The sequence below is a fragment of the Schistosoma haematobium genome, chromosome 1, assembly GCF_000699445.3.
Source record: "Schistosoma haematobium chromosome 1, whole genome shotgun sequence".
NCBI lineage: Eukaryota > Metazoa > Platyhelminthes > Trematoda > Strigeidida > Schistosomatidae > Schistosoma > Schistosoma haematobium.
In genome coordinates, this window is record NC_067196.1 from 85,380,596 (window position 1) to 85,393,115 (window position 12,520).

The following is a 12,520-nucleotide window of genomic DNA, read 5'->3' on the forward strand; positions in this document are numbered from 1 at the left end:
GTTGGTTCATACTGCAGGATCCTGGAGCCCATGTGTCAGGGTTTCCCAACTCCACTAGGTGGATCTTTTTATATCCACCAACCCGGTTAAAGCGCCAGACATTTGCTTTTCGTCCTCTCAATTCTGTAAGCAACACCCCTGTCACGAGAACGCTGTGTTTCATCAATAAAAGAGTAAAGTTTTATTCATTTATAATTACTAAACAAAAAATGCCCAACAAAATTACTAACTGACCTGTAAGAGTTTTGTGGTTGAAAAAGATCACGTGAATCAAATATAATACTTGAATTATCATAAATATTTGGTAGAACTGAAAATTCCTCTATATTTGATTTGTTCTTTAAATTTAGGTACTCATTTGAATATGTCATTATAGATTTAGTTTGTCGAATATTTCCTAAATGTTTTACACCTAATTGATAATGTAATTCTTTAATTGGACTATTATAAACTGTCCATTTTATGTGTATAGCCATTGTAAAATTTGCCAATCGTTTCACAATCGGTCGTGATACTATATAACAAGAAGGGATACAAAAAATGTAGTGAATATTCATAGGATACATTTTAATTACCTATCCTAAGCATAATCAGTTTGTATGTGTTTTTTTAAAAATTTATTTCGCTATTTCCTACGAATAATTTACAGGGACTAGCTATTGTATTGTATCCGACTTGTTAAAGATTCACAAAGATAGATTGGTTTTTACTAGCTTGTGTCAATTGTGACATAGGCAAGATATCCATTTACTAAACAAAGAACTAGTTTACTGAACAGTATTTTGCTTCATGAGCGTGAAGTACGTTCATTCATAATTAAAAAAATAACTGTGAATTACTAGTATTCGATCATAGGCATCTTTAAAGCATTGCTTGTATATGTTTGAAGTAATCAGTTATATGTTCGAAACCTGTTTGTGTTTGACTATGAATATTGAAAATTAAAGATTCCCATTGTGATAATTAGAACAACACATATAATCGAACAATTGTTTTCAATTAGATCGTCATCAGACTTTGCTCTAATATACATGAATATTTATACGAAAATGTTAAACCAATCAAGGCAATATGGGTCAATAATCACAGTAAAATAGAATACGTCACCGCACATAATAAGTAAAAATACAAATTGATAATAGGAAGACAAATGTACTGATAGTAGTAAGAATAATAAAATACAATAACAAAACTCTTATCAATAGTTAAACGTTGGAAATAGAAGGTCAAATGTGGGTAAATAGACTAGGCATAGTCATCACAAAACATTAAGATCCTTACGTAATAATAAGTGTGCAAATAGTTAGATAGTAAAGAATACAAACGGGAAGAGGGGGAAAATTACAAACAAATACTACTAGATGTGAAAATAAGGCTAATGATAACAAAATAAAATAAAAGTCGTTTGTTAAGTTATAACTGGCCATAGGAGGGATAGGTAGGTTACGAATTTCTTCTGTACACATAAATTAGGGTTATATGTACGAATTCTTACGGATTCGGGTATATGTACGAGGCGGGAACGAACTCCGTTGGTAAATGATGGAGGTATACGATAGATCACTCGAAATGATTTCCATTTATCTACAGCATGACCGCTATCAATAAAATGTGTCCCTACATATATCGAATGATTTGTGTGGTGCATGTATATTTGATGCCTTCTTGTACCAATGTTTACATGTTTAAATAAATAAATAAATTTGATAACATTATTTTTCAATTGTTTTCCCAACGGAGTTGGGATCATGGGTTTTTACCTATTATGTGTGGTGACTTATTCCATTTCATTGTGATTATTGACCCATATCGCCTTGATTGGTTTAACATTTTCGTATAAATATAAATATTGACTAATACCTGGTTCAATCGAGTTGTTTAAATGCCATTTCCGATTTGTTTCCCTGATTGTCTGTTCAGAATAACGATTGTATACATTCCGAAATCCATTCTCGTATTTGACTTATTTAATTCCTTTATTCACTATGCGATTCAAGTTGATGAAAATATACAAGAGTTGGAGGCATGTATATTTCAATAACAACCATCATACGATCCAATTAGTGTCAGACTTATCAGTATGGGGTTGTGGGGATAATTAAGTTTTTGATTGAGATCATGAACCGATTTATGTCAAACCAAAACTGGAAACCTGGAAGTACTAGACGGCTATTTAGTCCTGTTGTGGGACTCCTCAGCAGTGAACGTCCACGGTCCCACCTCGCGTGATTCGAAACCATGGTCTTCGGTCTTGCACGCAAACACCTAACATCTAAACCACTGAGTTGGCATTCAACAGTATAAATGTCTAACTTCAACTAATCCACGAAATTGCCCAACCATCTTCCATTGTACTCAGTTAGATACCTGTCTCTACCCAACACCGATTAGCTCCACCGACCACGCTGATGTCAGATTTCGTGGTGGACAATCTTATAATCATCACTTGTAGTGATTATACTAGTTTGAATGAATTTTCAAAGTTAATGTTCATTTATCTCATCCATTATTCAACTGAAATGCAGTTAAATGTTCAGTCGAATTCAAGGAGTACAACTACTCCGAAACTTTATATATTACTACAGTGTAATATTATTATTATTATTTTCATCAATGAATATCAACTGAATAAAACATCTCTTAGTATACTCTTCCCACCATTCAGCATAGTGATATTTGTTCATTAATTGTTCAAATATGAAGTTAACAGAATGTTATGATTTATTTAAGTTGGTTGGATTTCTGATGGTAACCTTTAGGAGATAAGAATCATTAGCACCGTTTTAGTTGATCATTTGAAATGAAGTAAATATTGGGTAGATGTTTAATAATAATAATAATAATAATAATAATAATAATAATAATAATAATAATAATAATCTATTTATAGCACCTCAATAAGTAGAAAATTAAAATTTTGTCATTTGTTTGGCTTACTTCTTCAGAGCATAAATAATCGAAACCGGATATTAATAAATTTATCATATATACTATTAATATAAGTGATAAATGAAGGTAACCAAATGAATCTAATAATTTGTAAATAACAACACTTCATTGAAAGTAATCGGATATGAATAAGAGGAATAGAGATGAAAAAGTTGTTATAAAGCTTTATTAGAGCTTTATTCTCGTCATATTTATGTGATCATAGAATGTTTTATACTTTTAATGAAGTTTTGTTCTTTGAGCTGGTTAGTTTGATCGACCATCTACCTGAACTACAAATCTTCTCTACTATATCAAATGTTTGATACTTTAATAACAAAAAAGATCTACAATTGTGAATGTAATAAATTAAGTTATTTGAACAATGAAAAAGGTATAAATTATCATAGATTCTCTATACTGAGATAAAACGGTTGTCCAATGCTTCCAGGTTTTCCATGATAGTCTAACTTCAATTGACTTATGAATTCAGTTATTAAAATTCTTTATTTGTCCAATTTACTCCGAAATTAGATTGTCCCTTAGACGTATTAAATATCAAGTAGCCAATTATCTTCAGGTACATTTTTGTATATAAATATACAGTTTCTTATTATTCATTATTATAGGCATCACATATAATGAAATTGTATATATGTTTAGATTTAAATAAAATTACTTATGGTGAATACTACAAGGTGGATTAACTGTCATGCAATCATGATATTCATTGTTCAGTCAGTTTAGTAAATTTAAAAATGCACTCTTACAAGTTATGATTTAAGTGATATACATTGAGGAAATCATCAAACTTTATCACGAGACAAGCGTTAACTTGGAATCCTGAAAGAGAAAGGCTAGAGAACACAGTGCACCGAAAATTGGAAGCAAATATGAAAAAAAAAATCGAGTAGCAACTGGAAACAACTAGAAATGATTGTTCAAGATAGAGTTGGATGAAAAATGCTGGTTAGCAACCTATGCTGCTCTATGAGGAATAACAGGCATAAGTAAGTAAATAAGAATTGGACTTCCGTTCACCTACTTATGTTTGACCAGTTAAGTGATCACATTGAATCCCTTCTTTTAAAAAAAAACCGGTATGTCTCAAAAGTGTATACATGAACTCTACTAAACAAAAGTATTTCAATGTACTTTTATTGAATGCAAGTTTTAAACATCCTAGTAACTAAATAACAAAAATCTTGTAGGTATATGTATAGATTACCTTTGATTTGTGGTTTTTCATTATGATGAATAGTTTGTTTTAAAACTAATTCATTTTCACTTCTTTTAATAGGTAATTCATATTTACTATGAATTTCTGATGGAATAGATGATAATGATTTAGCCATAAATGATTCATGTTTCATAAGATTTTTATGTGTATCATCATCATTATTTGATTCTGAAAAATGATAACAGTATGACAATGATTGCGTGCAATATATATACATATCAAATAAGAATATTATCTATTCGGACAAAAGAAAAAGTAAATTTATGGTAAATAAAATGTCCATTAAATAAGAATTTTCTAAGTATTATTATTATTGGAAGGGGGTTTTATGAAGATTATAGTCATTTAATAGTTGAGTTTATAAATCAATTAAAGTTAGACCAACATGGTGGTCTAGAGAGAAACTGTGACAAGTGGAGTTTAACTGGATATGTTGTGAGTTAGTAACTCACTGATGACAATGATGGACGTTGGCGCACTTTAGTGGATTGGTTGGAGCTAGACATTAACACCGTTAGATACTGGCTTAGTGGTCTGGAGGCTAAGCGTTCGCGCGCGAAACTGATAGTTCCTGAGTTCGGATCCTAAGAGGCGGGATCGTCGGTAAACACTGCTAAGGAGTCCCATACTAGGATGAAACGACCATCCAGTGCTTTCAGATTTTTCATGGTAGTGTATCTTTAATTGACTCATGAATTCAACTATTGAATGTTATAGATTGAATTAGATTGAAAAAGGTCAGTTATTACCTATAAATAAGCTATAATGAACAGTCTGATAATAAAGGGACTTCATTATATTTAGTCGATATGTATTTGGGAATTATAAATTATAAATTCAATGAATAGATGAAAGCAATTCAATTTGTGATTATATGTAAGATTTTTGACTTATTCTGGTGATGAAATACTCAATCCCTCACTGGACCTTAGTTTACTATTGATCTTTCTATTGATCATTATAGAGCCATTGAAATATCACTGAGCCGTATCCCAATCATCCAGCAGTTGGGTCACTGAATATCGAACAGATAATCGATCCCTGTCAAGATCAAGGACATCCAACACGCATCAGTTAATCGTACACTATGGACTGGCACATGCGGTGGTGGTCTTACTACCTTCTATGTACTCATTCTTACTAATATATTTTCGTAATAACTTCCTTTGTGTTATACGGTCTTCAAAGCAACTTTGATACATCGAAGGAGTAATCCACGTTAGATGCTGACCTCGAAGTGTGAGTTCGAAGTTAGCTGCTGGTCACACAATTCCTGCCTAACTCGAGTAAGCCCCCAGTCATTCAACATAGATCATCTACGTTAGTGATATACACAACTGTTCAATCTTAACTTATCAATTCGATGTTCAGTGTTGAAGAATTCACTTACCAATTATTAGTTGAAATCGTTGTTCACCTAAAAGTTTTCCTGTTGTTGTATTATAAACTCTAAAACAAAGTAGAAAAATTACACTCTTACAATCAATGACAATTCATTTATATAGATTACATTACATTTGAAAATGAATGTCTTGAATGCAAGTTTATTTTTTTTTAAACGGAATCAGTGAGAGATAAATAAAATTCATGTGTACAATGATGAAACTTCAAAAGTGAAATCTGTAACTTATCACTGGGGTTTCCCCATGTGGGTCTGAATCCCGTCCCTGTCGCTAGTTGTCATATCTACAGCTTTAGATTCTTAATATACCGCGTACAAATTGAGCACTCAAACGCTAGAACCTTCCCAAGTCGCAAATGAAGAGACAGAAGACAAGTGAAGGGATTGTTATTCCAAATATTGTCAACTATGGTACAAAACTGTCAGATATTTATAATTTTTAGTAAAAAAAACGAAATCATCATTATAGTCCTCCTATTCGCATACAGGGGGTTATTAACATTTGTAAACGTTTATGTCGTCAGGTTATTGATGTCAAGGACAGTAATTAATCAGTCTATCTTTTCGAATGTACATACTGTAAAAATTGTCTCGAAATTATCAGGTAATAGGTGAAATACATAAAGTATATTTCATTCTCTTGCTAATTGAGTGTAACTAAATCCTAGTGTTTGTGTTCACATTGGGAATCAAACCATATATTTATGATCTTACTGTAAACTATGATAAGAAACAAATACTTACAAATTCAATTCACACTTGTTGCACAAGTCAGTATCTATCTTGACTTAGTAGATCAATAGACAGCGCGTTAAGCGTTTAAAGTGAATAGTAGTGGTAATATCATCTTTCCTTTGCGACACTAATAGATCTTTACAATAATTTCTATAAATTCACTACATTTTATTGAATTATTAACACTAAAGCGAGTTTACATTATGTTACCATTTAGATGCAACTCAAATAATCTCATGTTGAAACGGAGAATTAAATTAGCCATCAACAGGACATTTCATTAGCATTTGTAGTATTGTAAAAAAAACCTTCAAGGGAACATACTAAGGTTTATTGAGGCCTTGACTGTACGGAAACTGAAAACCTTTCTATGTATTCAAAAACAATTTGTTCTAAATATCAGACGGGGTTTTGTGCATATTATAGTGATTTTAATAGTAGAGATCATGAGCCAATTGAAACTAGACCACTATGGAAAACCTAGAAGTATTGGGCAGTCGTTTCGTCCTACTGTGGGATTCCCCAGCAATGCTCATCCACGATCCCACCTTGCCAGGACATATCGGTTCTGCTCACGAACACCTAACCTCTAGACCAGTGAGTCGGCATTGAACGGTGTCAATGTCTAACTTCAACCAATCCATGAAATTGCGACACCGTCCACCATTGTCATCAGTGAGTTATTATCTCACAACAGACCCAGTTGAATCCCACTTGTCACAGCTTCTCACTAGAACTCCAAGGTATACCTCTTGATTAAGCGCTCGCGCGCGAGACTGATAGGTCTTGGGTTCGAATCCCACGAGGTGAATTCGTGGATGCACACCTCCGAAGAGTCTCATACTAGGACGAAACGGCCGTCCAGTACTTCCAGGTTTTCCATAGGGATGTAGCTTTAATTGACTCATGAATTCAACTAGTAAATTATTAATAAAATTGTTTAGTATTCAACTGAATATCCACATTAGCCTATGAACATTTGACAGTTAATATATTTTGATTCTCAATAGGATGATTGAATAATGCTCTATTATTAAATGTTTCAGTTTAGAAGTTTAACAGTGTTTTATGTTAACTCTGTCTTATTTGATTGCTATACATTCATGAATTATTACTATGATTTTCAATGATTACAAACTTAGTTTATTTGAAAATCTGTCAACCGGTAATTTTTTTTGTTTAAACTCGATTAACTTAGTCAAAATTATTAGACCATTTCATTATTGTTAAGTATACATATGATATATGTATATATGGATGACTCAATTAGTAAGTGTATTCCATATATAGATAGAATCTCAACTATTGACATTACTACAATCTCCACAATACCCCTTCTGATATAAATATGAATTTGTATTTGTATATTTATTATTTCTGATATAGAATATCATATTGATTCATCAATAATCATATAGTAATCAATCATTTAAGAACAAAGGATGTGTTTTAATGAAGTTGCTATATTATAACAGATCTATAGACCTTGAGTTGGGTTACATATATCTACAAAGAATTGTTTGTTGTTTAACATGAAATTACTTCACTTCATGTGATGATTTTAGTTAGACGAACTTCATAGACCAGAAAACAGTGAATAATTGTTTCTTGTCAAACAGTGTGTAGCGTGGGTTATTATTTTAAGCCCATGTACCTTATTCTAGGTTTCAGCAGGCCATTTGATTCATTTTACTTGAGTCACATTCTGACCTTGTTGATTACTCGCTTATCAATTCTTGACTGTTTTTATATGAGCGCGTAGGTGTGTGTACATTTCTTATCCCATTACTCATCACATATCTGTAACTTACTTTTGTGTAACTATAATTATTGATTAACGCTTGATTAAATGGGAGTTGGCTTACCAGCCATCTCCACTCTGCGTCGTTTTGCTTCGTTCTATTCCATTTGCTTTACATACAAAAATACGTGTCCATTCTCGTTATTCGACTTATTCAATTCCGTTATTGACTAACGTGATTTAATTTGATAATTATATACGATGATAGGCGATGACATGACATTCATACGATCTAATTGGAGTCAGATCTCGACCCACTAAAGTGAAGATTCCTTTCGACAACATCGTCCGATCTAAATAAGGACAAAATTATGGGCCCCACTAAAAGTGGACTCGTAGACCCATGATTAGTAGAAATTTAGGATACTCAGAACTCAAAGCATGTCTAAAGTTTCCATTGATTAGCTGTAACTATCAATAGTTTGATATGCTATTAATTATATCTATAATCAATAGACAAACCCACTTATTAAATGGATATCTATTCGTTTTATCGCCTATATATTAATATGAAATGCATTTCTTTCATGATATAGCACATTCAAATCGATCTCAACCCATAAAATAACGGTAAAAATATTAAATTATTCGATCACTTACCTACAAATATATTGACCATCATCAGAAATTTTTCTAGGATTAACAATACTAAGTATTTGTGTATATTCATTCACATTACTAATAATATATTTAATTCCACCAGATGCTTTATTAACTGATTCAATATTAAGTGGTTCATTTGATGTGACACTACGATACCATAAAATTGACCATTGATATTGATTATTTAATTGATTAATATTTTGAGAACTTTCAATTAAAAGTAATGATGATAGATTACAATTCAAATGACCAGTTAAACCTTCAGCGGTATGCTCATAAATTGTTTGGATTTGTTCATCAGTTTCTAAAATAAATATGAATGGATAATAATACGTTAAATATTGTATATTGAAACATCTATATGAGATTAGATGGTGGTTGGAAGTAGTCGACAGGAAACCCTGGGTTTCCTATAGAGATCGAATCCGCCAGGGAGCACCAGTTCCTTCAAGATTACAGGTACATCTTGTCGACGAGTGCCAAGTAGCTCGAAACCCGGGTCCAGGGTTTCCTGTCGACTACCTCCAACCACGATCTAATCTCAATATATAGTGCACGCAGCGTCGAGTCACCTAGACTGGCAGCCACATTGCAACATGATCAATAGCATTCGATCTGCACTAATAAGGACTAGACACGCATGACACTGATCGCCACCCAGTGATCAATCAACTGTGAAACATCTATATCGTACATAATTTATACGAATCCTTATCATTCATATCAGAAGTGCTTTTGTGGGTATTAAAGTTATTTCAATTGCTGAGATCATGAGTCAATTGAAGATAGACCATCATGGAAAACCTGGAAGCATTGGACGACCGTTTCGTCCCCAGCAGTGCGCATCAACCATCCCGCCTCGTGTGATTCGAACACAGATCTATTAGTCTAGTGCGCGAGCACTTAATCACTTGTTATGATGGATGTGATGTACAATTTCACGATATATTTACAGTTTCGGTAAAATAGGATTGATAATATTCCTAGAATATAGTGAATTCATTACATTTCACTGCTATTTCTTCAACTACTTACTATTTCCTTTTTATAAGTAGTAATGAGAGTCAAATGAGACTACTGATAAATTATTCAACAAAAGATCTGTAATCAGTTAAATCAGTATGTGTTTTTGTTTATAACGTGTTCCTTATTTTCAGACCAAATTAATTTCCTGACAAATAGAAAAGTAGAGAATTTTTAGACTGTATTTTACCGCCAGAATAGTACTAAATCGATTAAATTAGTATTCATATTTCAGTTTTTAATAAATTGTAAGGTAAATACTTTTATTGATCCCTTAAGAATGTTTACTATTGAAAGAATGTTTTAGAAATCTTGCTACCGATACGCTTAAACTGTCTTTGTAGCCGATTCTGATATCCACAACTACTTCTACATGTCAAATGGAACACTAAAGAGAAAGAGTGATATGCAAATAAAAGCTTTACTCTAGGTTTAGTTCATGTACAGAAAAAAAAGTAGGTGTTTATAGTACTACACCTAACCTTGGAAATCTAGATATTTCTGCAACCATACTAATATGGTAGCCCTATACATAAATATCCAGTTAAAACTGTGACACGTTATTCTGTATATTTTAGATGTTTCTGTAACTATTCTATTCAATGTTGATTGAATAAAATGTTTTCAAGCATTTCTGGGCCTCTAAGGACTTGATAAAGAATATTTATAGGACTCATTCAAAAATTTGGTTAGGATTCGTTTATATATAATGTTAGTAAGCATCGTTTATAAATAGGTTTACAGAATAATTCACAACTATTCGTTAGTCGAATAATCATTATCATATCATTTCTAATGGATGAATAGTTAAGTCGATTTACTTAAGTTCACTAGTGTATTTTTGAAGAGTAGCCTACAATTTTCAAACTATAAACTGACGTAATTAGTTTGATGTTTAAACATTTATAGAATGCTCACTTGGATAATTAGGGAGCTACGAGAGTTCCTAATGGATCTTATTTCTATACTAAAACGTATCAATGTTTTTTATGTACGATTGACATTTAAGATGAATTAGAATCAGATAGGGGTTTTGTGGAGATGGTAGCTATTCAATAGTTGAATTTATGAGCCAATTGAAGCTAAACCACCATGGTAAACCTGGAAGCACTGGACTGTCGTCTCGTCCTAGTATCGTACTCCTCAGCGGTGCTCATCCACGATCCCGCCTCGCGAGGTCCAAACCCAGAACCTATTAGTCTCGCGCGCAAACGCTTAAGCTTTAAGCCACTGAACTGGCATCTAACGATATTAACGTCCACCATGGTTTTCCATACTGGTCTAGCTTCAATTGATCCAAGCTCATAGCTTCTATTTGGCTTGATCTTGTAAATATGTTATTTCCTATTTTGTGGTGTGATGAGGTCTGTTTGGCTGATATATTAGCCAGGTATGTTTGAAATAAATGATTCGAATTGTGGGAGCTATTATTGGCATTCTGAACTGAACTGAATGGGCTAGGCGAACATAGGACCAATAAGGAGGCTAGGCTGCTCAAACCGGTCGGACATCATTGGTTTGGCACAGTACTAAGATTGAATAAGTCGTATTTGGATTGGCAAATAAATCGCCGGGCTTAAAACACGCAACAGTTATTCAATTGAGATGAGATGGCAATCGTTCACAAATCGTTAACAATTTAGGAATATCATTCATTTTTTCATCTTAAATAAATTAATCTTGATTTCGTAATCTATCACAGTTGAAGATATTTTTGGAATAAAAAGTAACGCATTGGCAACAATGAAACTTTAAATGCTACACTTAGCCTATTTTTGCTAATTACTTAACGCAGATTGATTTCATTGACTATGATCTTGTCATTAGTAGATAATGAAGGCATCTTCATTAATTGATAAACTGTAATATGGGGAAAGGATACAATATGTGAACATTGAAACTGTATATATATATATATATATATATATATATATATATATATAGAGAGAGAGAGAGAGAGGGAGAAAGATATAAAACAACTGTTATAATATTGTTTCGTACAATATATGCTACTTAACATGATATAACATGTTGAGTAGTATATGTATATACATATAAAAGTGTATAAGTAGTATAAATATATCCGCAAAAGAAAAACGAATGAACATTAAAATTGGCTAATCATTACCGTTATGAACAAACTTTTCATCGTTTAGTTGAATATAGAATTTACAGTTGACGGATTCTCTATCATATTCATTTTCATTAGAATTAGCATCAATACTATTGGTATACTGAGTACTTTTCATATACTGATAGATACCAGTATCTGATTTTGCAATTTTTAATATTTTCAATAATCCATCTAATCACAAAAAGAATTATAATAATAAGAATATAAATAACCCGCCAAAAACTGTAAAGATTATCAATAAATTGAGAAAAATAGGTCTATTGTTATGACAATATGTATACTAATCTATTGCTTACTTACTTACGCCTGTTACTCCTTGTGGAGAAGCATAGGCCGCTCAACAGTACTCTCCATTAAACCCTATACTGGGAAATCCTTTACAGTCCTTTCCACTTCTTATTCATCTTTTTCATATCTGCTTCTTTTGACCGATGTAATGTGTTCCTTGGCATTCCGATTTTTCGCTACCCTTCATAATTCCAAGTTAGCATTGCCTCGTGATGCAGTTTGATAATTTGTGTAATGTATGTCCTATCCATTTCAATCGTCGTTTTCTAATTTCCTATTCATCTGGAAGCTGGTTTGTTCTCTCCCACATTAGGCTGTTACTGATGATATCCGGCTAACGGATAGTGAGTATCATGTGTAGACAAC

General features: G+C 32.5%; 1 protein-coding gene across 1 annotated transcript in view; it reads right to left on the reverse strand.

Moving 5' to 3' along the window:
- MS3_00002334 (uncharacterized protein) overlaps positions 1-12,520 on the reverse strand; it is a 176,906-nt gene that overhangs the window by 42,065 nt on the left and 122,321 nt on the right. The window contains exons 11-15 of the mRNA XM_051209902.1: positions 11,861-12,037; positions 8,707-9,013; positions 5,559-5,617; positions 4,157-4,336; positions 235-514 (exon numbers count right to left, since the gene is read on the reverse strand). Coding sequence (XP_051075381.1) covers positions 235-514; positions 4,157-4,336; positions 5,559-5,617; positions 8,707-9,013; positions 11,861-12,037 — 1,003 coding nt within the window. The remainder of the gene's footprint in view (positions 1-234; positions 515-4,156; positions 4,337-5,558; positions 5,618-8,706; positions 9,014-11,860; positions 12,038-12,520) is intronic.